The 27,665-nt window shown below is 36.6% G+C and overlaps 1 protein-coding gene across 2 annotated transcripts in view; it reads left to right on the forward strand.

Annotated features, from left to right (window-relative positions):
• Positions 1-27,665, forward strand: part of DDC (dopa decarboxylase) — a 76,933-nt gene that overhangs the window by 25,944 nt on the left and 23,324 nt on the right. For both annotated transcript variants that reach the window (XM_056331924.1, XM_056331925.1), the window contains exons 3-9: positions 1,837-1,950; positions 2,626-2,745; positions 7,968-8,102; positions 12,584-12,727; positions 21,168-21,234; positions 22,955-23,049; positions 24,883-24,950. In XM_056331924.1, coding sequence (XP_056187899.1) covers positions 1,837-1,950; positions 2,626-2,745; positions 7,968-8,102; positions 12,584-12,727; positions 21,168-21,234; positions 22,955-23,049; positions 24,883-24,950 — 743 coding nt within the window. The remainder of the gene's footprint in view (positions 1-1,836; positions 1,951-2,625; positions 2,746-7,967; positions 8,103-12,583; positions 12,728-21,167; positions 21,235-22,954; positions 23,050-24,882; positions 24,951-27,665) is intronic.

A 27,665-nucleotide genomic window follows, 5' to 3' on the forward strand; every position in this document is an offset into this window, starting at 1 on the left:
TTTGCTGTGTTTCATCAAACAAATGGCTCCCAGCAAGTAGGCAGTTTAACTTGATTAACCCAGGATGAATGTCACAAGTCTTACAGATCACAGAGGATTATTGCTAGGGAGATGAACAGTGGCAGCCCTGGCATATTATGGACGTCAGGGAAAGTCTGTGCATGTAAGTCCTATCAGGGACTGCTGTTTATTGAGTATTTTGTTATGTGTTTATTGTTTTTCTGTGAAGAGCCACGTCCCATCCCATTTTTTTTCTGATTTGTGAAGGTGTTTGCCACAAGTGCTTAACAACTTTGTTACAGCAAAGAAAGAAATCCTGAGCAGATATAAGAGATACAGCTTAAAAAGTTCACAGTGGCTTGTCTTTGGATACCTGATTTGAGCAGGTTTGGACCTAGTGACCAGTAAAAGTGAAATCTTGAACATACCAGGTACAGAACTAGTTTAGACAGTGGAAAATTGTAGTGGACAGGAGCTGTTGTCATATGAAAGAGATAGGGGCACCCAAAATGTTATATATGGTGTACCTACAGCAGAGAAAGTGATATCTGATTCATTGTGTGTACAAGAGTTAAGACAGTTTCCCCTTAGCATGGAGCATGTCCCTTAAAGAAGACCTGGTTGCTGGCATGAAGAAGATTAGAAAAGAAAATAAAGGGATATCTGCAGCATGCAGAACAGTGCAGTACAGTGATCCTTCAGTTAGCTCCAGAACCAGAAACCTTATCACAGGCTGGGAGAGAGGGGAATGTGAAAGGTAAGTTCATCGAGATGGAAATGTATAGCAAAACAGTAAGGACATACTGAGCCCAGGCAAGAGAGAATGTATGCTCTTACCATCTTCCAGTTGTACCAAAACTCCAGTATTCAAAAAAAAGAAAAACTTATGTAAGAAAAGGCTAGGCTTCAGTAACTCAGCAGCCTCTGGATTTCCAGCTAAGGAAAGATACACACATTGTGCTGAATTCTTGCTTTATCTAATTCTCTAGAAGCACTTTTTCCTAAAATTTGCCTTTTATCTTGAATGTGAAAGCTGGTTTTGCCAAATATATCATATTACATTGTTTCACTGAACATTGCAGTACATTTCCTGTTTTCAGATTTTATTAGATTGGTGTTGTGGAGCACTATCAAGTATCTCACAGATCCTTAAAATTGGTTAGATGTTGCATAAGATAAATACTGCTGCTGCAAGACAACTGACTACAATTTATACAGTTATTGTGTTGTTGTCTCTTATTAGTACATATAAAGTGGAATTGTATATAAATCACAATTTGTTATAGGGAGATGATAGTTTAATTTCCTACAGAACATACTGGGTACTGGAATGGATTGTTTCGTTTTGTGATGAGGAGCTGTTTGGCCACATTCAGTGCCTGCCTTTTTGCAAATAACTCCAGAGTGTGGGCAAGAGAGTTCTGTGCACCTCTGCTGCACTGAAGACACTCTTGCTGAGTCAGTTGCATGACGAAGATGAGAACAAAACACCGAAAGAGGAGTCCCTGAAAGCAGAGGCTCAAGGACAGTGCCCTGCATAGAAACTCATGCTGCCACTGCCCATGCAATTCTTGTTTTCTAGGTAGAAAAATGGAGAACTCTGATTTTGAAACTGTTGGGAAGGGGGGCAAAAACTAATTTATTCCTGGTTTGAGTAAAAGATAGAAATAAATTGAGAAAATACAAGGGAAGCTTTTCTGAAAAATGGGATCCTGTGTTACAGCCAGGTAGTCAAGAACTGTTGACTGGTCCCAAACTCTAATCTTTCCTGATTCTGTAACAATTTGTTTCTGCTTCCTGCATTTGTTAAAAATGACTGTTTTTCTCTTAATACAGGTGACTCACTGGCACAGTCCGTACTTTTTTGCCTACTTCCCTGTAGGCTCTTCTTTCCCATCTCTTCTTGCAGATATGTTGTGTAGTGGAATAGGATGTATGGGCTTCTCTTGGGTAAGTTTATTTGGGTATGTACTGCTATGTGGTAATGGTGTTTCACCTTGGCAAGATTTTAAGCATTTCAGGAACATTCTTCAATTAAATCATTGATTAATATAGTGAAGTCACAACACTATTTTTATAAGTAAATTTCCATGACTAAATTAATGTTTTCACATAGACACCCTGAATGACTCCAGGAATAAAAGGCTATAGAAGTTATGCCCTTGAGAAGCCACCAGCATTTAGAATTAGTGGTAGCAGTGCAAACTTACTGGTAATTCAGTAAGTAGTATGACTGTTGCCTATCACCTGGTGTTGTTACTTCTCCTATCATCTGGATGAATGTAAAATTGTGTTTTAAAAACCCAAATTCATATGAGATGGGCTCTTCTCAAAAGAGGTTGGTACTTGATGTCAGAAAAAAATTATGCAAGGTGCAAATCCTAGCTATGACATTTGATAGTCATGGTTCTATGTGAGGCCCAGTTTGACATTTTTTCAGTAAGTATTAGAAACAACATGCACAAATGGACTTCAGGTTCCTAATTTAGCTGGTGAAGTTAGTCAGCTAGTCTCTTCCTCTTTAGTCAAAAAACAGAGAGAGAAAGAGTTATTCTTGCCCTGGTAGATCCTATTTCTCTTCATGGTCTAGTGAGGTTATTCCCTCTGTTCTATTTTTCAACACAGGCTGCGAGTCCAGCTTGCACAGAGCTGGAGACTGTCATGCTGGATTGGCTAGGGAAGATGATTAATTTGCCTGAAGAGTTTTTAGCTGGGAAAGATGGCCAAGGTGGAGGAGTCATTCAGGTAAGAAAGGATATGAAAAAAAAATATGGGATGAGTTTGTGAACTTCATGGTTTTGTAAAACCTTTGTACCAAAACACTAATAAAGGAAAGATTATTTTTTTTCTGCTATATGGGTTCCTTTCACATTTTCAGAAAGACTGTTGCTCTGTGAGAATGTTCATAGGTGGATAGCATCATTCATGAAAGTAATGGCTTTGTTTTCAGAGCAGCTGAATTCTGAAACACTCTGAGAAGAATTGCTAGTAATTCAACAGCACAATCTGGGCTTAAAATTCAAATCATAATGTTGAAAAATCATTTAGGATGGAAACTTCAATTTGTTGATCAAGTGAAGTGAGCTTAACTTATCAGTGAAGTGAGCTTAACTTATCAGCAATGTGTATCAATGTTTCATAGCTGAAAATAGAAAAAAAACCCTTCTCAAACAGAAATGTAACTGAGGATTTTGAGTAAAGTGGTTATAAAGGCTTCCATGAAGTCCACCTGATACATGTGCAATTGTTTATTTCAGTCAGTTTCCAAAGCACCCTTCCTTTTTTTCCCCCAGAAAATAAGTGTCAGAGATCAAGCAACAGACAAGAACATAGGATTCTTCTATAAATAGAAGTAATGGAAGGTAGTAGAAAATCTGTCAATCTTTGTCAAAGAAGTTGAAATTATTTTAAGTTTTCCTTATGCAACAAAATGAAATACTAGAATATTATACTAAAATGAAGAGCTGCTTAAAATTTTAACCTATTTGTTTCTATCAGTAGATAATACAATTTTCGTACTATGCTGCAGTATCGAAAACAGAACAAAACCTCCAAACCTTGATGTTGACTGCTTAAGGAAAGCCTACAATGCCTGAACAGAGTATCTGTATGATTATGAATGTATCATCAATGGGAAAACTTGCATGTGTAATAAAGCTATATCTTTTGTCAGCCATGGCTCCACTAGCACATGGTCTTTCTGCAAATGTGAACTCTGGTCACAGCTACTAATCTAACTAAAATACACTTTGAAAAAGACTGAATTTTAAATAATTGTTCTGTGCTCCTTTGATAATCTCTGGAGTTTGGTCATTGGAGGCCAGGGCACAATCCTTTTTATCCTAAGATAGGCTTCTAAAATACATCTGAATTACATGCTAGAAGTGGTGGCTTCTTTCTTCAATCTCAGCTGCAAATGCTTACAAGCATATTCCAATGAATTCTTCCCAACATCTTCCCAGGCAAGTATGAATTTACCCCAACTGCTGTGATTGTCCTAGGCAGAACTGCACCTACACTAGTGTATTTCCGGTAAAATTCTTTACTCATCTGCTTGCTCTGTTAGGATCTTTATCACTAGGATTACTAGGGAGGGGGTTATGTTCAAGAAATAAGTCATGTGTCTCAGCAGTATTTATTTTGTACCAGTGAAAGCAAGCAATTATTCCTGATGGTTATCAGCAGGAAATACTGCCCTTCCAGGCAGACAGTGCTGGATTGCCCATAATTTTAATCAGAAACCAGTGAGTTTCAAGAATCGAAAGTGGGCTCTTGTTCCTGCTTACAATGAAGTAATTTGTGCTGCAGATCTTCTTGTCTTGCTCTTGAAACAATAATGATACAAATAAGAGCGTGCGAGGCAAAGACAACATGAGCGTGTGAAAGTGCCAGTCATCCTCTCGGTAAATACCAAGTAATTATTGTGGTATTGGGTAAAGCTAAGCCTGTGAAAATTGGCTCTTAATTACATTTGAAAGTCTATGTCAATATGAAGCACTTTGTTGTGTCCAGGATGACACCTGAAAATGGCAAAAGTTGAAAGAAAATTTCAGTTCAGAGCTCTGGTGGACGTGAACGTCAGCTCTTGCTGATATTTCTTCTGCCTCTTGAGCCTACTTGCCATGGCAACCTTTGTTTGCTTGTGGTAAAAGGAAAGGTATCATCATCCTTCACTTAATGCAGAATACAGCATTCAAGAGGAGAAAACAACAGCTTGTAAAAATAAGTGAGAAAGCAACTTTCTTCCTGAAGCTTATATCCTGCTGTTTATTCTAGATAAACTGCTGAAAAGTGTGCCTACTTTGAATTTTAAAGAGTTTTCTTGCTCTGCAAAGAAAAAGTATTTTAAGGGTGAAACAAAATGAGAATCAGCCTACCTTTGGCCTGGCAAGGAACACTGCTGATTGATCTTTCTTGTCAGGTAGCCAAGTAGTTCAGGAACCAAGGGATTTTTACTCAAAAATATTTAGCACAAGACTTTGGTGCTGAGTGAATAGAAGAGCCTTACAAACCAGGTTCTGCGAACACTGTAAGCTTCAGTATGAAAAAGGTGACTCATGAAAACTGAGGCAAGGTGAAAAAGCCTATGTCTATTGTGAGACACACAAAAACATTTCCAAGCTGCTGGATTCAGATGCCTTTAGGCTATGTCCCACCTATGTATCAGGAGGCAAGATTCAGCTGGGAAACAGGCCCTTTTCCTTTCGTCCTTGTTTCTGTGTAAGGTCATTCATACAAGAACTGTTGTATACATTGACTATGCACCAGCCTGGATGAACCACCAGGATGTTGTGGCACTCCTCAGAAGGCTGAAGCTATTCTTAAACCTAAGTCATTTGCCTGTCCAGCCAGGCATTCTTCAGGATAGTCAGGGCTTAAATGTCCAGATCTCAGAACTGCTGCCTTCATGGTATGAACATCATAATAAGTTACAGTGCTTTGCACAAATGAAAAGTATTCTCATGTGCTGAATTGCTGGAAAGAATATTTCAGGCAACATTGTCTGATAGTACATGCCCATTGTGCAGGTCTTCTGATTACGTAGGGTTCTTTAGAAGATTGTATACTGCTTGTAAAGAACGTAGGAAAAAAACCCAGCTTCTCAGAAAATAGGTGATATTCTTGACTGTAAAACATTCCTCACATCTGCTGGACACCCAGGACCTGAATTATTATATTCTAGCTCACAGGACTGTCAGGAAGCACAGATATTTTTTTTTTTCACTGTTACTTGGATGATTTTGTGCTGAGCATGGCAGAAATAGTTTTGCTAACAAAGACATAAGGACAGAGGTTTCTCATTATGAAACTTACACTGTGTGAGATTCATCTCACATTTTGTCAGATGAAATTGAACATACAAGAAGGTAACTTTAGAGGAACCATATATCTCAGTCCAGACGATTTGCCTAAAATAGATGGCTTTGTGGATATGCTTACCTCTTCCCACTGACTACCAAGGGGCCCCAAACAATTATTTTATCTCAGATATTTAACTATTTAGACAGATAAAGTAAGATGAATCAGATCTGTAAAGTTCTTGATGTGTGAGATCAAGATAATTGTGTGCACACACTCTTGCATCATGAGTTTTGAGAACTACAGGCAGGCATGATTTTTCGGTGTTCAGATATTCTGATGAGTATTCTGAATACCTGGGTAAAGACCATATGCAGAGTAAGATTAAACGGGGACATTGCCAGATTATGCTTTCTGTAATTAATGGACAGAATTTCATTCACCCTTTGCCTTCACATGGAAGTTCTATCTTACTTGACCCAAGAGGGATATTTGTTTTCCTATACCATTATGTAACTGTAATATTTCCCTCAGTTGACATAATGCTGTATGCAGCAGCAGCAGCTGTAAGAAATGCACTAAATTGTCTCCAGTTCATCTTTTTGTCCTGATGCAGACCTTGAAGTCTGCATTCCTCAAAACCCACACCACTGGAAAAGCAGATAAAACATATTTGTCATGGCAATACATTTAGTAAATGTTTAGGGACTGTCCTTTTTCCTGCTTACTCTGTTCATAAGGCTGTTGAATTTCAGATGGAGTTCAGTTGAGTTTCAGAGTTCACTCACTGTTGAGATGTTGACATATGTAGAAGGCAGCTTTGTCTTACATTAATAGCTCAGTTAACTTCAGTATTAGGAGAAAGTTTTGAGTTCACTGGGATCAGTCTCGTGTACGAAATCTGTAGGATCAGGCCCACCTTTAGGGAAGAAATAGACTTTCCAAATATTTAAACATTTGGTAATTAGTAAGTATACATAGGTCTTCAGCAAAGGGAGGTTAGAATTTTGGTACAGGATAAGAAACATCACTCCAAAATTAGCTTGTTGACATGGGATATTTCTGAGACATACTTATTAATACAACCAACTGTATTCATTGCACTGTCACATGCTTGGCAGAGGAAGATTCACATGACAATTATTCAGTTTTGAAAGTACCTAAAAACTCCATCTTGCATATGGACACCCAAAACCATTGAAATGTATGAACAGGTGTTTTCAAACTGTTACTTATAATTTAAAAAAGCAGTTTAGAGCATGTTTCATCTGTCTGTTCTGGAGGAAAACTATACGAATTTGTGGTAACTTGTATTTTCGTGTGAAATTTACAGATACCAAAAATTCCCCTCTTTGTTGCCACAGAGTATCTAAGACACAACTGAAATTCATGGTTTGTTTCATCTGTCTGTTCTGGAGGAAAACCATAAGATTTTGTGGGAACTTGTATTCTCTTGTGAAATTTAGAAATCAATTGATAGAAAAAATTCCCCTCTTTGTTATCACAGAGTATCCAAGATACAATTGAAACTCATGTTTTGTGAGTCAAAGTACAGTTTAGAAGTAGTGACTGTCCCTTTCAGCAATATATTTTTGATGAAGAAAACATACATAACATACCTTGAAATGCAGTTAGCTATACTGAATCATAGCCTTTTTGCTTTTCCAGTGTTTTTTCTCTTTTAGCCACAGTAATTGACTTGCCCAGGGTAACTCTAAATATTAAATAATGTTACAATGTTGAATGTTGCTTGAGAGAAATGAGAGTTGATAGTCAGGTTCTGATGGAAGAGAAATGTATGAAAATCCAGAGTAGCAGAAGTCAACAGTTAGTCTGCCATTGTTACTGGTTAACAAATGGTTGGTGCCTGGTTTGAGAGTCTTTTTACATCCATTTAAATCTGCTTTCTAGAACTGATTGCAAGGCTGGTGCCTAAACTCAACATCATAGAGATTAAAGACAGCATACAGAGGCATCAGGAAGGAGGAGATGAAGGTCAAATAGAAAACCCTCTTTTGCTGTCACACATATTCTGAAAAACACATGATATTGCACAGTTTCTCATATGCCGTTTCTGTTAACAACTTTGCAGATTCATACAGAAGAAAATATTGCTTTCTTCTTCTAGAATGCCTTTCATTTAAACCTCTCTTCAATTTGTCCCACAGGGAAGTGCAAGCGAGACCACCCTGATTTCACTGCTTGCTGCAAGAACAAAAACTATCAGACGGGTGCAGCTGGAAAACCCTGAGCTAACAGAAGCAGATATCATGAGCAGACTTGTGGCCTATGCCTCTGATCAGGTGAGCACCTCTCAAAAACATAGAAACGTGGGGTCTATACTTAATGATTTCAGCCATCTCAATAGACAGGGAAATTAAGTATAAACTATTAGGGTTAGTGAATATTCAGTTTTGCTTCTTCAAATCTTATTGTACATCATAATTGGTCTGGAATCTTACGTGTGCTACCATAATCAAAAAAATAAATATTCAGAAGTCAGTGTTGCCTAAGTATTGCTTCTTTAGAAGAGCTTGTTTGAAGTAGATAATGCTACTTGAGTAAGGTGTTAATTTTAGTTTTGCTGAGTAAGTCTAAAGCATGTTTTGTTACCTCTAGGCTTGTTTGTTCATGTGGGCATGCATTATTTTCCTCCTACTTACGCATGTGCTAACAAACACACATACACCCTCCCCTTGTATGCATGCATGGGTGGTGAATGCACACAAACCTAGAGCATGGATATAAAATAAATTGGTCATAATACTTGAAGAAGCCCAAAACATTGTGTTTTTGGGGTTTTTTTTGTAAGTAAAAAAACTCTCCTAAGATCTCTGTGTATCAGTCTAGCTAAAGAAATCTTATGAGAAAACAGAAAACATAATCCTTGATTTCTGATTGTGAGTGGTATTTAGCAGACTGAGTTAGACTAAATTCTCAGAAGGCCAGGACAATGAGAGGCTTTTATTGTTAATGAAATTAGTCTTGTGAGTTCTGCTGCTTGTGCTTTTCTGACACACTAATCCTGCTGAAGGACCAAGCAATGTTGTTTCTCTCAGTAGCTGTGACATTTTCTTACCTAATTGTGACCAAGATAGAAGAAACTTCCTTAGTCCTTGATCTTTAAAGAAGTATCGGATTATGTAGAATAAAATAGATGGGTTTCAGGCCAGGACCATGAGAGACTTTTATTGTTACTGAAAGCAAATATTAAGTTTTGTGAGTTCTGCTGCTCGTGCTTTTCTAACACACTAATCCTGCTGAAGGACCAAGCAATGTTGTTTCTCTCAGTAGCTGTGACATTTTCTTACCTAATTGTGACCAAGATAGAAGAAACTTCCTTAGTCCTTGATCTTTAAAGAAGTATCGGATTATGTAGAATAAAATAGACAGGTTTCAGGCCAGGACCATGAGAGACTTTTATTGTTACTGAAAGCAAATATTAAGTCTTGTGAGTTCTGCTGCTCATGCTTTTCTGACACATTAATCCTGCTGAAGGACCAAGCAATGTTGTTTCTCTCAGTAGCTGTGACATTTTCTTACCTAATTGTGACCAAGATAGAAGAAACTTCCTTAGTCCTTGATCTTTAAAGAAGTATCGGATTATGTAGAATAAAATAGATGGGTTTCAGGCCAGGACCATGAGAGACTTTTATTGTTACTGAAAGCAAATATTAAGTTTTGTGAGTTCTGCTGCTCGTGCTTTTCTAACACACTAATCCTGCTGAAGGACCAAGCAATGTTGTTTCTCTCAGTAGCTGTGACATTTTCTTACCTAATTGTGACCAAGATAGAAGAAACTTCCTTAGTCCTTGATCTTTAAAGAAGTATCGGATTATGTAGAATAAAATAGACAGGTTTCAGGCCAGGACCATGAGAGACTTTTATTGTTACTGAAAGCAAATATTAAGTCTTGTGAGTTCTGCTGCTCATGCTTTTCTGACACATTAATCCTGCTGAAGGACCAAGCAATGTTGTTTCTCTCAGTAGCTGTGACATTTTCTTACCTAATTGTGACCAAGCTAGAAGAAACTTCCTTAGTCCTTGATCTTTAAAGTAATATCGGATTATGCAGAATAAAATAGATGGGTTTCAGGCCAGGACTATGAGAGACTTTTATTGTTACTGAAAGCAAATATTAAGTCTTGTGAGTTCTGCTGCTCGTGCTTTTCTGACACACTAATCCTGCTGAAGGACCAAGCAATGTTTCTCTCAGTAGCTGTGACATTTTCTTACCTAATTGTGACCAAGACAGAAGAAACTTTATTAGTCCTTGATCTTTAGTTTAAAGTAATATTGGATTATGCAGAATAAAATAGACGGGTTTCAGGCTTGCCTTGATTGATTACTCAGTGTATGTTAAAAAGCACTGGAGAACAAGTTAAAAGTACACTTGCACTTTGCTGGTAGGAAAAGGGACTACAGTTGTAGGGTGAGAATTGTCAGGACAAGAAAATACGAAGAAAGATAACCTTTTAAAAGGCACAAAGGACATTTGTCCCTTTTTTTAATCAGGGGCCCTAAGGCCTGTCTTGCACACATGGTGGTCCCAGAGCTCTAACTCTGACCCAGTGATGCACAAAGCCTTATACTTGTTTTCATTTTTTGTCCCATGTAAGTGGCTGACCTGAAATGTAGACTGACAGGCGTTCCTGCTTACTGAAGGTCAGAGGATCTTATGTTTATAGAAGGATTTGCCTTAAGATATTGCTGACCTTTCAAAGCAGATTGTTGCAGAGCTCACCGGTCCTTCTGCATTAAGAACAGACCTGTGTGACTCATAGGCAATAAGCCACAGAGGAAAGTAAACCTAAGCCATTCTGTGGGAAAGAAAACCACACACTGGCAAAGCACAAGACTGCAAGAATGCATTAGGAGGGAGGTAGAAGGTTGGTCAGTAAGGAGACCCAGAGCAGAAAGCTGAATTCAGATCTCATATTTTGGGAGATCATTTTAGTTTATATGCATTTTTGGAAAAACTTTATCCTATTGAAATAATTTTGCTTTGTGTTAATCAGTACAAAGCAGGACTGGCAACAAATCTTTCCCCAATAACTGCTTCAGGGGTTAGAGACACAGAGGAGGATTCCTGTCTGTTTTAGTGCCTGGGCTATCTTGGCTGAGGCCTCTTTTGCAAAGGATGTTGCATGTGAGATCTCATGGCTGAGAGGAGCTTCCAGCTACTGCTGACAGTAGACACCTGACTGTTTGGGACCAGGCAGAAGTCAGGGTAGTTTTTTGATATTTTCAAATTTTCTCAGGCCATGTCCTTTAACAACCTTTTTTTTGCCATATTTATTTGGTTCCCTTAGCTGCCCACTCATTTCACTGATTTCTGTCTGTCGGTAGGAGATTCCCGAGTACTTTGCTGAGGACTAGGAATTCCATGGAGCAGCAGGTTACTGAAGATATGTTATAATGCAGAAGCATCTTGGCAGTTTTAACCTTAAGTTTGTGAATGTCTGTGGTTAACAGAGAGCCTTACTACAAGTTGGGAAACTTGAGAAGCAATTCAGAGATTCTGACTGGCTAACAACCTCCACGTATTGTTACAGTTAGCTTATTTGCAGTTCTCGTATAAATCAGTTATAAAATACCTCTTTCCATTGTACACTTTAATGAAGTACGGTATTGCTATGGTACACACATTGTTTTCCACTTCAAAAGTTGTATTTCAAGTCTAGACTTTTCTTGAGTCAGTGCCTATTAGTTTACCAAAGTACTTTAACAAGATGCATCGCTGAGATACAGGTTAATAGTAAATCTGCCTTTAAAACATGTCATTCCAGGGATATGTGAGGTTGAAAGGCAAAAATTTATCTTCATCTGGTTTTGTTCAACCTATGATTCGGCTTATTATCATTTTTTCATTATTATATGCTAATTTAAAATAGAATTAATAAGTGTTCTTGTAGGCACTAGCAAGAACCAACAAGGGTAGGATGGAGATTATGAATGAGAATAGTCATAATATGAAAAGGTGAGGAATTTTTCTTTTTCAGATTAATGATGATTCATGAAATTGTAGAAGTTGGAAGGTAAAATAGCTTTTTCGGGGTTTAGGCACACTTGAAAGGAGAGTATTTTTTGGTGAAACTTATGTTTTACTGTTAATACTTAACACGTTTACAATAATTTCTTAGTGATATCTTTGTTTATATTTACTGAGATGTGCTTTATGGTCTAAAATATATTACTTAAGGGGAATTATCAATAAAATGATGTATTTGGAGTCATTCTGAATTGCCTAACAAAATGAATGAATGATTGAACCACAATTTAGTCAGTATGTAGTAGTCTGAAAAAAAAAGGTAAGAAAATATTTGAGTCTGTACCATACTATGACGTATATTTCTTGAGTTCAGCAAAGCTGCACCCCATAAAAATATGCTAGTGAGAAACTGAATCATTATCAGCCAAGCTGATTATCGGCATGTCTTTTCATTGATTTAGAGCCAAATCCCGAAGCTCTTAATCAATCCTACCTAACTGTGAATATGTTAATTAAAGCTCTCAGTAAGGTTAATTGAACTCTTGTCTGAACGACATATGGCAACGGTATTGAGAATACTTCAGGATTTCTATTAGTGTATTGTGTGTGTGTCTGTCTGTCTATCTATATGGAAGAGGGAGAGGTATGTATATGTTAAATACCAGCAACAGTCCCAGGATCTCAAGTATTGCTTTACTTGGAAGAAATTATTTTTTTTCTTTTTAAATTCAAATGAACTTCTTATGTTCCAGTAGAAGGTATCTGTCTTAAAACTTGCTCATTTCCTTGTAGGCTCATTCATCAGTGGAAAGGGCTGCATTAATTGGTAGTGTGAAGATTAAAAGTGTTTCTTCAGATGATACATTTAGTGTTTGTGGTGCAGCCCTGAAGAAAGTTTTGGATGAAGACAAAGCTTCTGGCCTTATCCCATTCTTTGTGAGTACTGGATTTTAATTAATCAGTGGATTTATTGCTTCTGATAAGCTATTTTTGACATGAGTATATAACCTCATCCCCAACAGAAGGGTCAATAGGCAGCCTAGGTAGAATGCCAGGACAGGTTCCATGACTGTTTACACACCTCTCTGTGCAGGAGAGGCAGCTAATTTGAGCAGCTGGTTGCACTTCTCAGCAAAAATGGTGTCTGAAAAGGACTTAAAGTTATATTAGACAGTTGAATAAATGGGGGTGTATTTTGTAGTTAAATGTAGTCCTGCAGTGTTATAGTCCCCTAACACCTGAATACTGAACTGCCTCTTTCAAAAAGGTACCTTTATCTTTCAGATTCTAACTTACTTACACATAAAACAAATTTAAATGCAATAAATTAAATGATGGTATTTCAAACTTAAGTATTTTCAAGAAACAAGTTTCCCCTCCTCTCTACTTTAGCAAAGAAATGAACCTTCATAATATACCCTAAATGTCATCAAGATCAGACATTGTTAGACAGGTATCTGTGAGCATGTGACACCTTTATCAGGTGAGCTACAGGGAATCCGGCCGTGGAAGCTTTAGGTATTGTAATTTCTTGTTATCTGTCCACTTTCTTTTCCAGAGATTCCTGTTTCCACAGCCGTCTAGCAAAAGCAATGTTTATGTCTCAGTAGATAAAGTTCATAACCCCCCAGGTTTTGACACAGAACAGTGTTAGATTGGATAAAATTCTAAGGTTTGGTTCTAAGTACCTGATTGAAAAGGATATTTGCTTATTCATCAGATCTACCCCTGCTGTTAGTTCAGAACACCGTCTTATTATTTCAAGTTAAAACAAGATTTTACCATTTGTTTTTTCTTGGAGTAGGTAACCTTCATTGGTTTTTTGTACACCATCAACAAAATGTTTTGCTCATTTCCAAGCATTATGTCTCTACAAAACTTGATATAGACCATTGGCTATATAGATCTGTTGAGGTGCATAATATGCTCCCAAGAATATGTTTTTACTGGCCTCTGCTGAAGAAAAATTGGACAAACACACATACACCACCCCACTCCCCATCTATCTTAGAAACTGACAACTTCAGAAATGGAATGTTTTTGAGAAAAGCCGTGTCTGACTTGATGTTTTTTTCTTTTCTTTCATGAGGTAACATTTTGAAAAGGGCTAATGTGACTTAAATTTCTATGAACTGTTTTCAGAGGAATTAGCAGATTAAGCTTGTTTATAGTCACGGATAAGGCCAAATGGGACAAAGAAGCTTAAATTTCACCAAGCTCTTTTGAAAATGTAATCTTTTCGCTCTTCTTGTTAACCTTTAGTGTCTGCTTTTATGTGGTATGAGGGTGGCTAGGGTGAAAAGTATTTTTCATATGTGCAGAATGCTGCTGATTTCTAGCCTGCCTAGAACTAGTGAGTCCTTGGGATGACCAAGCACATCCCATCAACTGCTTTCCATTATAAGACAACCATGACTGAGAAGCAAAGCATCTCTAGAGCTTCCAAAATGAACTTCTGTGGGATGCACCTGTTGAAGTGGAGATGTGTCATAAGGCATGTTTGATTTCTCCGTTGTATGGTACCAGCTTATAGTATCTTATATAGGATCCTACTTTTTTTCTCCCTACAAATACTAAACAATTACAAGTACAGCACTATATCACATCTCCATGCACTAACTACAAAGTTAATGTGTTTTCCTCAGCTTTTGTCCATTAACAAAAAAAATGCAACTTGCCCCTCATAAATATTAATTCCTTTTTAATTTTTCTATGTGTAGCAAGAGGAAATAAAAAATTCTGTTTTATGTATTCAGTGACACTTTTACAAAGGGTGATTTAACTGTTGTTTTTCTTCCTCTGTTTGCTTAGCTGTGCAAAACAAGCTTTCAAAGACAGCAAAGGCTCAGTCTGAGTGAATATGGCCTGTACCAGGTCTTCCATTTATTTGTATACATAAAACATGTCAGCTTAGATTAAACTAGGTCTCATTAGCCTTATGGTTGGCCTCTTAACTCAAAAGGTGTGTTAATTCTCTGTCGTGCTGAGCAGCAGTCCATGCACTGTATTAGTCCTCCCCTTCCTGGCTTGCAGATTTCAAAAGCCTTTCAATTTCTTTTGTTCTTGAGTAATTTGATGCTATTTTATTTTGTTCTGGTGACAAAGATATGCACATTGACAAGAAAACACCTTATGCCACTTTTTTCCTTGTCTCCCTGTATCCACTGATCGTTCACTAAGGATAGTGACTCAACATCAAAGCAACAAGTTTAACAGAGGAAATTCTGCCTGAAGAGACTTGTGACAGCAGAGAGATCATTCCTAATGAAGACATCTTTGTTGCATCTAAGCTGATGCAGTTGCTATTGTAAGGAAAAGAAAAAAAGTTTTGTAGGGAATTAAAAAGAAAATACAAGCAAATTACAATGCCTTATAGGCATGATTCTCCTCTATATTTAATGAATAAATGACGACTCGTTATACTGAACTTGATAGAAGTGCTTTGCTTGTAGAGGTGAGTGGAGAATTAGGGGCACATTTGCTTGATGTGAACAGGTTCTCTCATTACAGCAATCTGCTAATTATAGGTTTGCTTTTCACACACATAGGATTTGGCAGTCAGCCTTTTTTGGGGAGAGGCATTGTCTTTAAAATGAGTTTTTGACTTCCTATCCACCATCAGTATCTTTTAGCACTAGTAGTATGTATATAATTTTGTTCATTGAAGGCTATCGACAATTAGTCTACCCAGACCTCTCCTTTTGTTTCCTTTTTTTTTGAAAAATTAACTTGTGTTAATTTGCCTCTCAAAATACTTTTGCAGAAACTGAACACAGAGATATTTTTATGTAATAAAGCAAGCAGACTGTGCAAACAAAGCATTTAACCGTGTCAGGGCTTGGGCACTAAAGTTGCCACAATTTATAGAGGAGCAATTTCCAACTGTGACTGATAAGCAGCCCTTCATCTGGCCACCAGTTAAGGGGGAGCTTTAAAGCACGTGCTGAAGTCATGTCCATTTCATTAATTATAAACACTAACCGGTGGTTAAGCACAGGCATAAATGCCTTTCTCAGCTGGGCCCTGTGCTTCCAGCTTCAAATGTGCCTCTGTGTTGGATGAATGTTGACAAGGATGCTCAAACGTGGAGACCACTAAGTTAAGCACTGCTAAATCCAGACATGGGGTCCGCTGCACTCAAGCCTCGTTCACTTGAGTGTGTGTAAGTGGCTTGTGAGCTTTATGCTGTCTTTCATAAATCAACATGATATATTGCAGCTGGCATATATATAGTACTTCAACAACCTCATCCAGTATAAAGCTGCTATAACATGATTGCCTTGCTGCTGAACAAAGGCAAAGGTGCAGCGTGAAATATCTCTGATTCTAGCTGAAATGACTCTTCTGAATGATGATCTGCAGGATATTAAGAAGCAGGCTGTTTGTATCCAGACTCACTCGGGAAACAGTAAATCAGAATTAGACTGACAGAGGAGCCATCTTTTCAGTAGAAGTTAACACGTAGATGCTCACCACAGATTTCCATTTGGAAGAAGCATTCTCAAGACATGTACAGATGTATAGGGTGATGTTCTTTAACCCACAGTTTGCGAATGACTGCTGTTTTGTAAAATACTGAATGGTGGTTTAGTAAACTTGCAGTTTTCTTCAAGCCACAGACATTCTCATGAGTGCAAGCTGTCAAAAAACTGAATAGAAGATAAAAACAGTAAGAGAACATTGAAAATTCTGCCTCATTGTAGTTTATTGCAAATGAAAAGCTTTGATGGTGAAACTGCAGAATAGACCCACATCTTTTTCAAAAGCTGTAGGAGGTCCTCCAGTTGAAAAGATTGAGCGTCATTGCTCTCAGGCATCGTAAAGATTCACGTATGTTTCCTGACATAGCTCTTGATTTCAGGAAAGCAATACAAGAGATGACTGATGCAACCATTTTAGCTGCTTTGTATCTGAAACCAGGCTGAGTCAAATTTGAAGTGCACAACCTGAAAAGGACAAGGCCTGCAGGCTATACTGAGCCATCAGTCCCATTTCTGTGATGCAGCCTGTCCCCCGCCCTTTGCACAAATGTGATTTTGCCCATGTTATACAGGTTACAAATTGAGTTAGATTCATTGTGTAGTACTGAGGCAGGGTAATGAGAGTCCTGACAAGAGCGGATGCTGTCACTGTAAGTGGTTTCTGAGAATTAAAACAAGGAGCTTTGAGGTTTAGACACCTGCAGAGAGGACAACAAAATTATTTTAGAAACTGAGGTATACTTTACAGAATAAGCCATTATTTAAATAAGTAAGCATATGTTTGAATCTTTCATTGAAGCAATATACTCCTTATCCTGATTAGACAGTACTTTAACTGCAGTACAACACTAATAACAATAATGTGGAACTTCCTATTGTGAAATCTCCATCATTATTTGAATTGCTGGACTAGCCAAGGTAATTACAGTCTAATCTTGTCAGAAAGTCCACACCATATTATCATAAAAAATATATATAAAAGCAGAGCTAGGTCTATAGTGCCCTCTTTATTTGGATATTTTCCAATCCAATGGGTTAACCCCTATACTTTATGTATATAGAAAAACTTGAATTTTCATCACGGTATCCTCCATTTCTTGTGACCCAATTGGTAGATCTATAGTTCAACCAAAGATTAAATGCAGTTTTCTCCTGATTGTGGGAACATCTTAGGTAGACAATAATGTAATAAATGTATTTTCACTCAATACATGCATGCCCTTTTAGTAAAAAAAGGGAGCAAACGTATTTCATTTTTAAGAAAAAAATCTTGCAATCTTTTTGAAACAACCTCTCTCAAAGGATGATTAAACTTCCAGAGAAGTCATGAACATACCTTAAGGCACTATAATTATTCTGTTCTTCTTATGTGTCTCAGGAATATGGGAAGGGCCTGTATAGAGAACATCAGATTATTTTGAGGGAAAAATGTGTGAGCTACAAAATTTTGTTAACAATACGTACTTCTCATTTTCAGAACTGTATTTGTTTCAAACTCAGGTTCTTAGCAGCTTGATGTGGAAAGAATACTGAATTTTCCCTTTCTTATTTTAATAATAACTTTTCTCATAGCCAAGATTTTTTATTGGTGCAATGAAACATGATTATAATTATTAATAGTGCTGTAATTGTGAGGTTGGGGGAACGTGTGCTGTCAGGGGTAAAATGTTGTCAGGGGTTTATATGGCTACATTTAATCAGGTCTTCCCTATATAAAGGTAAGATATGACTTCCTCTAAGAGTGTACATAAATTCATATGAATTGAGTACTATCTGAGTACTTTCCATTAAACAGAAAAATTCAGCTCCCTACAACAATTTAAAATATCTCTGAGGTATATGATATAGTATAGATATTCAAATAATAATGAAATGTTATATATGATATAGTATAGTATATATATCATATAGATATGATGAATAATAATGAAAAAATAATGAAATGTTATATATGATATAGTATAGTATATATATCATATAGATATGATATGGTATATGATATAGTATAGATGTTCAAATAATAAAGAAATGTTAAAAAGTGTACTTAAAAGAGAGGTTTTTATCGCTCTAGCAATAGATTATTGGATTAGTTCAATATTGTTGGGATGTGTAATTTTAAATGTATGGCTTTTTGGATACATGTCCACCTGCCCTTTTTACTGGATGTTTGTGTTAGTGTTAGGATTTCCTAGATATTTTGAGAAATCTAGTTTAATAAGTAGTACAAAAACCATCTCTCACTTTGCATGAATTCTCTAAAAGCCTGGAACTTGCAAATGAAAATCCCATCATATTTATCCAATTTTTTGTCTCATAGCCAGATTATTTTTTCCAAGATACCAGTCCTTTTTAGTGTGGTGTTGCCACTTTATTTCATAGAATGAAAAGAAGAGGAAGAAGAAGAAGAAGAAGAAGAAGAAGAAGAAGAAAGCTTTATGGAAAAATGTGAAAAGCAAAAAAAAAAAAACAGCCCATGTTAAAACTTCATGAGAAGTTATTGGGAGGACTAGTTAGGGAATGCCCAGAGGCACATCTCTTAGTCCTGAGATGTGTACAAGACTTGCTTCAAGATGTGACTGTAAATGATTCGTAAAGGTCTCCAATATCCAATAGCTGGTAGAAGTTAAAAGTCAATAAAATATCTAGCTTGAAAACAGGTGGCAATTTATGAATCAGGCTGAGTGTTCAGGGGAACAAATAAAAGGGTAAAATAATGGTAGCTATCAAGCAGTCTGTTTAATTAAAGCAGAAACACTTAGTGCAAATGTGTAACACCCTTTAAAAAAGAAGGAAAAAAAAGACCCTCCTGAAAAAGCTGGCATCGTAAAACTTTTGAGTAATGAGAACTCCTAGAATTAATGAGATATCAGTGAAATGCAGGAGAGACAGAATGTGAATGCCCAAGCTAGAAGAATAGAAAAGAGCATACACTTGGCAAGTGAAACATGGTATTAGGCTAAAACAGATTGTAGGATTTTGGCAAAGGATTTGCTACTGGCATAATAACATGAAATTATTTTTCTCAGAAGTAGAAAGCTTGTTGTTCTAGAGAGAGACTAAAAGCTGACAGCAGGTAAAGTCATATCAGGTAATAATATCAATGTGGGAAAAGTCCTTCGATACAGAAGTGCTTACTCACGTCATGATGACTGTAACAGAACAGGCTAAAAGTCCACCCATCCCACACACTCAAGCCACCAGCTGCACATCTCAGCTGGGCACCTGCAACGTGTACCCATCCTGCAGCAGTTCCACAGCTAAAGCAGCAATGACAACAGTGCATGCTGCTCTCCAGTGAGATGTTCCCTGGTGTGACAGGAAGACCTACTGTACTGGACAAACTACACAGACACTTAAGAAACAGGAGCTATTACTTGGCACGTTGGATGAGCTAGGGAAGTCCAATGCAGTGAAGGAACCACTGGGGAAACATTTCCTGATGGTATCACTCTTGCTACAAGGGAGAACAGTGAACCCAAAGGCCCTGTGTAACTACTCATTACAGAGCTGTGAGGCAAAAATGCACTGTGTGGCGTTTTAATATATAATTGTATCTATGTTTTGCTATGACAGTATGTTTTCTTGAAAGGTCTAGTGAATGGACAGGTATCATCTAGGTGTTCCTTTGTCTTCTTATTGGTCTTGTCATGAATTCACTGTGGGGTGTGCACACACACAGACACACACATACCAGAAAAATGTGGCTAGTTGCAGATGCATAGGGAAAAGCAGTGAAAACAAAAGATAGTGCATTGACAGTGTACTTGGCAGAAAAAGTAACCAGAAGTACAAAAATACCACCCCACCCCCCCCAAATTCTGGATTTGACATATTTATAGTCATCGCCTGGCTGTACTATAATTTGTGTGTGACCTCAGATAAATGATCTAATTCCTTTGTACTTCAATACTTTAACTAAACCGGCATACTTTATTTGCCTATTTAAACTATAATGTCTTTTATTATATAAAAATCCAACAGAAGGCAAAACCCAGACCTAGCCTTCATCAATGCTTGCAAAAATGAGACAAGGTGTTTAAAACAAATGTAGCAATGAAAAATAAAATAATGTCAGTTTATATGCACTTGATCGCTGTTCTTTTGGGTTATAATTCTGTCTGCATATTCCCGGTAAATTACCATAGCTCATTTTCACCTAGTTATATTCTCTTTCTGCTGTGAAAATTCAGCATTTATGTTGCCTCTGCTTTTGGCCCACTGGTCATACAGCAGGACACATTAAATGAGGCATTAACAGAATGAAGGAAAAACAGTTCCAGTACGTTAGAATTAATTTGGAAGAAAAAGTTTCTCTGGAAAAATATCTTGCAAACCTAATAGTGAACATATGCTACTAGTGAACAGGTCCCAGACTGCAGACCCATTGAGCACAAATCAGTTACAAATTTCGGTTCCAGAGCTGTGGCTCTTTAATTCAGGCAGTAGCATTTTACGATCCATTCTGTCAACAGGAATTCCAGAACCTTTAAGCTGTTCAAGTTCAGAGCTTGCTTATATACCATAAACTGCAAATCATTTTGATGATGTTTTCACATGGGAAGTTAGTACTGGACCACATAAAAAGCATATGGAACACATAGAAAATATACCATTAATATAATACTGTGACTAAATTACATTACTTATCAGTCAATTTTATATTAACATTTGATTTTATGAATTTGTTTCAATGGATGCTTATAGGAGCTTTGAAAAAAATCAACCTAGATTCCCAAAAGTTCCACTGAAGGATAGGTATTGACTAAAATAAATTTATTTCCCCCCTATATTATCTATTCTCTCTGTTCATTGTTGCCTTTGCAGACAGTTTTTTTCATTTGGTAATTTTCTTTGCTGTAACAAATTTTTTTGCCTTTGTTTTTTTGGCTTTGCAGTTCTGTGCAACACTTGGAACGACTCCTTGCTGCTCCTTCGACAAACTGTTAGAACTGGGTCCTATTTGTAAGTCTTTGCTGCTACTTTCTAAAGCTGCAGATACCAGTTTAAGTCACACTGAGTCATTTCCAGCGCATTGTGCAGCGTCAGTGTCCAAATTCAATAAGGCTACTTATAGATGAGACCTTCAGTTTTCTTTCTAATATTAGGTCAAGCAGCAAGTCTAAAGAGTGCAGAGGACATTGCCTCAAGGGTTTTAGTGGGGCAAATTTTGGAACACTGTCAGTTAAAAATTACTCTAAGTTCTTCAGGTTGTAAAATTTTTCTTCACGTCCTTCTACCCGCAAGCACATCTAGAGCAATGGTGAAGATCAGGGAAAAGCTGAACACTAATTCTCCTCTGCATTGAGTGTTTTATTTCTGTGTGGTTCTAATGACTATAGAAAGCAGTGATATGTGCACCAAAAATCCACATGTATTTTCCCTCCCCTTTTTTTCCTTCCTCTTGCAAGAAAATGGGACAAATGCCAGGGTGTTTAATACAGTGATCGAGTCACGGACTTTTCATAAGTATTTCTGTGTTGTGTTTTGCTGTGTCAAGCTTTGATCAGCACCAAGGCTTGGTCAAAAGCACATACTTGCTGGCTGATGAAAATGCAATGGAAGGGCACCATATATATTCAAGAGTACATTTAGAACAGGAAGTGTATAGCCATAAGCAATTGGAGGCAGCCTCATAGAAACACAGCTAGATTTGATGTTCTGTTAATTTATTCAGATGAGGCCTAAACATTTGGAGTTTGTATGGTGGGGACTTGCTCTGTGAGGTTTCCTTCCCTTCAGCACAAGTGCCAGAGACTCAGTTTCTCCCAGTCCTCCTTTCTAAAAAGGTTTCTAGTAGTTTGCTTAGCAGCTAGAGATTATTTTGCTATTCATATTATTCCTATAGACCTGACCTAATAAAACAGTGACACCTACACTTTCAGATATAACAGCTAATCATGTGTGTTTCACCAGTTGCTCTCAATGAATTTCTGCTTGTGCAGCAGAGACCAGCAGAAGGATTACACACTACTCAGATCATAAGTCTCATGTTAGCTTTTATGCATGCAGGTCAATTGTCTTCTTAATATACACGAGCAGTAGTCCTTTGAAATAAAGGCAATGTCCAAACCAAGTATATTTAAAAATAAATAATCAGTTGAACTTTGAACATGTTTTCAAGTAAACCTGAGTTGTGGATGTTATGAATAATATTTTATTAGCTTTTTTAAGACATTTGTGCAAAAAGAGAATGTAGTTCACAAGAATGCAAATTCCAGCTTGAACTTGGAGCCCAATTGCAGATCTGAATGAATATACCTCTGTATGTGGAAATACCCATCAGAATTATTTGCTGACCAGTGTAAAGATGTTATGTGGGCTTCAACTCATAGACCAGAATTGTTACCGTGTGCATTAATGCAGGTGAAATGTAGCAGAGTGTGAATAGTAAATTACATAATTAATTAAATATTTTATGTTGCTTAATATTAGTAAGATAAAGCTAGACATGTAAGGACTGTATTCTAGTAGAAGTGGGGAGGAAGAATATGTTATGTATACATCTTTATGTATTAACAGAAACCCAGGTGGTAGAAACATTTAATCTCTTAATTTAATTTTAAATTCAGAAAATAATAGCATCAAAGAAAAATCTCATAGGCACTGGGTTTCATGCAAATTAACACAGCTTTTTAATCTGCTTTTTAATTTATTTCCCCTTCGATTCCTTTTTCTTTTTTAGGTAATAAGGAAAATATCTGGATGCATATTGATGCAGCCTATGCTGGGAGTGCATTCATCTGCCCTGAATTCAGGCATCTTTTGAACGGAGTGGAGGTAAATGAAGTGTTTCTTCTCTAGCAACCTGCTAAAACCTAGCTCTTCCACAGAATTTGTGTGTTTCTTATGCATCCAAAAGTAATGATTCTTCTAGAATCTCTGAGTACGCTGCACCTCAGTTTGCACTACAAATTCTTGTATATTCTGTTACATTTCTTATGCTTATATAATTTTTACTGGTTTATTCTGGGAGTATGCAGGTAGCCACAGTATATAAAAGTTTGTCATTCAGGATAGCAAATGATAGTGAATCAACAAAGTGTTTTACAAAATAGAAAAGAGGAACGTTTCCCTGAACATCCAAAAATGCATGTTTATAACTTCCTAATTCTACATTACACAAAAAGGAAAAAAAAAAATTAATTAGCTCATTATGTCGGATTTTTTGCTTGCATCTTCAGTCATATAGGATACAGCCAGTAGCTGTATCTCAAACAGGCAGGGTTTAATAACAGAGAGAGCTAAATGAAACATTCTCCCCACAGCACTCTTGTTCCTTTCCTGCCTCCTCGCTGAGCTACTTGGCATTGAGTTGCTTAGATAAGAATACTTCAATTTCCTGCTGCTCCCCTCAGACAGTCAGATAAGTCCTTGTCTTCCACATCAGCAGAGAAAATATTACTGTTTGGTAAAGCCCGAAGTTTAAACACAGCTCTGATAGTTAGTGACTAATGAAGAAGAGGAGGGAAAAACCCATCACAAATAAAGCATTTATTTCTGTCTCTTTTTTATCAGCAAATGAAGCTTGTTGTAATTTCCTGTGGGGGAATATTTTTTAAATTATTGTTATTGGTTCCCGAAGGAAATGAAACAGCATCCCTTGTCTGGGCCAGCATTTGTTGTAAGAGTAAATATTGAACAAGCATGAATAGGCTTCCTACCTTACATATTACAGGGAGATAGCTAGGTGGATGTATAGACACATAGACAGACAGACAGATAATCTTATTAGAGCAATTGTTAATTGTTTACAAGTGACAGGGAGGGTTATGAGAAGCAAATAATAGTAGGAAGGTTCTATATGGAATAGTCAGATCCTGGTGCGGCCAGGCCCCCATCTCTCTTTTTTAAGGCTGATGGCTTCTGCCTTTTTTAAAACACAAAACATGGATGAAGCCTTTCCCAGACAATGTCCATCTTACCTCCCTCGGTTTCCTCTGGTGCCACACCTAAACATATGTCATGTAAAATGGGCCTGTTACATGATTTATATAAACATGTATTGTGAATGCTTATTCTGTGTTGGTTTTTCTTTCGACTTAGATGAAAAAAATTACTTTCACTAAAAGAAAATACTCTGATAGTAAAAAAAAATGTAATTTCCTGGTCAGTTGTAATTTTATGAATGAATGTGATACACAGATTCTGAACTAAATATATGATTTCTCTCTATATATGAATTATGTGTGTATATTTAATATTCTTGGAAATAGAAAGCTTAGTGAATTGTTATTGGAAACTGGGATATGAACCACAGTGAATGTTCCTGATTCCTAAAAATGCAGGGTTTTTTAGTTACACTGATACATACTTTTCCGTAACACATGTAGTATATACTATAAAGTATAACTGTTAGCAAATGCTAAAAATGTTCATAATATCAAAAGCCTAGCTGCACACCTAAAATGAGTTCCATCTCAAAAATAAATGAAGAATTAACTACAATAGTTAAATAAGGTGGCATTAGCATGAACATCTGTAAAGACCAAATTCAGGAATTAATTTGTAGTTACAAAGTAAGGTGTACTCAGACAATGTGACAAAGTTGTATCATTAGCACATGGATCCTTTTCTCTTTAATAATTCTGGTTTTTATTTATCCATTCTCAGTTTGCAGATTCATTTAACTTTAATCCTCACAAATGGCTCCTAGTGAACTTTGACTGCTCTGCTATGTGGTAAGTATTACAGTAAAAGGAAACATTACAAGAGACAAAAATCACATGTTAAATTAACCTGCCTTTCTAGCAGTAGACATTTATTTACATTTCTCTACTGAAATGAGAAGTTCTGGATAGCTTTAACTTTGTAAATTATTTACAAAATTCACTCTTTCATTTAATCCAAGTTTCAAAAGTGTAAAATTTATATATAGCACTGAGCTCTGCATTATGTTCCAGAGAAAAAGAAATCCTGAAAAGTCTACAGATTCCTACTTGCTCCACTTTGGGACTGTTTAAAATATAAATGAAAAACTTCATTTAAGGATGTTAATACAATGAACAGCATGCTTTTTCTTCTTTTCCATAAAATGTCTTTTTCTTTGAGCATTGATTCTTTCAAAAGCCTTTCTAAACATGCTTGGGATTTGGCTGATGAAAAGCAGCTGATTTCAAAAAGGATTATTTATGCAATTTTGTACTGATTTTCAGTTTCCCCAGATGACAGCAGAGATGACATTTTGATATAACAAGATGCCAAAGTAGAAACTCATAGACATACTTTGAAATAAAGTTAAATATCATAGCAGTAATAGCAGCAGCAATAAAAACATCCCATAATAGATAATCCCATTATGTCCCAAACTGGAATCTCCAGAACGTAGTGTCTACCAGCATCATGACTAATGATACTTATTAGCAAAACAGCTATTCAGTATATTCAGTTTATTTATCAAAATAAATGAAAACATTAATTTCAGTTATAATAGAACAAAATCTGCAAAAATGAAAAAAAGAAAGAAAAACTGAATATTAAAAAGAAGACTAAAACATAATCCAGAAAAAGGTGACCTTATTTAAAAGAAGAACAAATATGAGACAGTAATCACTCAGTTGTCTTTGGTTAACCTTCGTCTCTTTTAATATCTTCAGCAAAGCTGACTTTTCTGCAAACGTGTAGATTATTCAGATAATATATTACATGTTTTCCTTTAGTAGTCTTCCTGACATATGCACTTCAGTTATTCCAAGACATTATGGTTTTTTCTTCCTTTTCCTTAGAATAAATGACTTACATTTTGATGCTGATTCATTAGTAGTGGCAGTGAGTGACCCAAGACTCCAGTTTATAAGTACCTCATAACTAGCTGTTGCTCTGTGTATACGAAAATAGGAAGACAATGAAGTTTCTTTGCTAGTTTCGTCCATCTTTTTCTCATCACGCAAAGACATTGTTAACACAGTAGCTACTTGGAAATGAGATAATACACCATCATTCTCTTTAATCTATGTAGGACAGTTCGGGGCCAGAGCCTAGTCCCTACGAGTTTAATTCCTCATTATTTCTGCTTTCCCCAAAACCCCTGTGGAACTATATTCAAAACATTTTACCTGGCTTTCTTCTTCCTAGCAAAGCTTGGATTTTAGAGTTAGGAAAGTATTTTTCTCCATGTTGTTTCTTGCTTTTTTCTAGATAAACCATTTCCTAAAATGGTTGTTTTCATAGTTGGGAAGATTCCATTAAGAGGAATCTCGAGACTTCGCAACATTATTCCTTACTCAAAGAGAAAGCTTTACAGCTATAGCCATTCAGGCTTCATTTCAGAAAGGCATTTATGTATAGGTGTTATTCACTTAATAAAGAATGAGGTACACATTTAAAGTTAAACTCTTTGAATTGAAGCCAAAACCATTGTCCAGTTACTTCTAAAGCCCTCATCCAAAATTCACCTCTCTCATCAACTGTAACACTGTCTGAAAAGCTGAATTGTAATAATAAAGGATGAAGGAACCTGGTAAGAAAAAGTAACTGTTAAGGATACATAGTCCTCAGGATTCATGAGCAGTGTTAACCATGATATTGTAATAACAAGGAAAGAGTTCAATGAACAGTGAACACCATTTCAGAATCAAATTAATCTGAGTTCCATTGATAGACAGGCTTCTAAATCACCCAGGCTCCTCAGCACTTTCCCCAGTAAACACTCGTATTTCTTTTCCCTGCAAGTTGATTAAGATAATCTAGCTGTTATATCTGTAATGTATTTACTTAAATACTTGGTGCAATCTGTAGTACTGATCTCATTTGGGATTTGGAGACAATTTTGTCATAAACATGTTGTAAAATATACTGATTTCTCAACATATAGAAAAAAGCAGTCAATTTCCTATAAAAAGGAATTTAATATTGCCCTTCAGAGAGGGGTATATTTTCCATATTCAGATGTTAGGGTCATTTAGAGACTTTGCCTTGAAACTAACAGTCCGTTTTCTCTGACTTGTTTAATTGGTATTTTGGAATATCACAAAATAGGAAGAAGTGTCTTTTTTTCAGAGGGAATGAAAATAATAATCTTGCAAAGTCTTGGTATTTTTGCTTTTCTCTACTTCTTTTGGGTTTAGGTGTAAACTTTTGGTTGGGAAAGGTTGTTTTTGTGTTTGAAGGAAGGTGCATACAGGAAATCCCTATCTGTAGATGGAAGTGAAATTTTCCTGTTGTATTATAATATGGTATCAGCTTTTTGGTTATTGTATCTATCATTTAAAATGGACAGAATAGAGTAAGGTTGTCAAAAGCTGCAGATGTGCAATCCAAGTCAGTCACTTTTTACAGATTTTCACTACTTTATTCGCCAGGATTTTTGTTGTGAATTTTGTATTATGAGTACTTAGTATGTGAACCTGTGCCGCTCAAGCTTGATCTTAGTAGGTCTACTATCATAACATCAAACA

This window comes from Falco biarmicus, chromosome 3, assembly GCF_023638135.1.
Source record: "Falco biarmicus isolate bFalBia1 chromosome 3, bFalBia1.pri, whole genome shotgun sequence".
Lineage (NCBI taxonomy): Eukaryota > Metazoa > Chordata > Aves > Falconiformes > Falconidae > Falco > Falco biarmicus.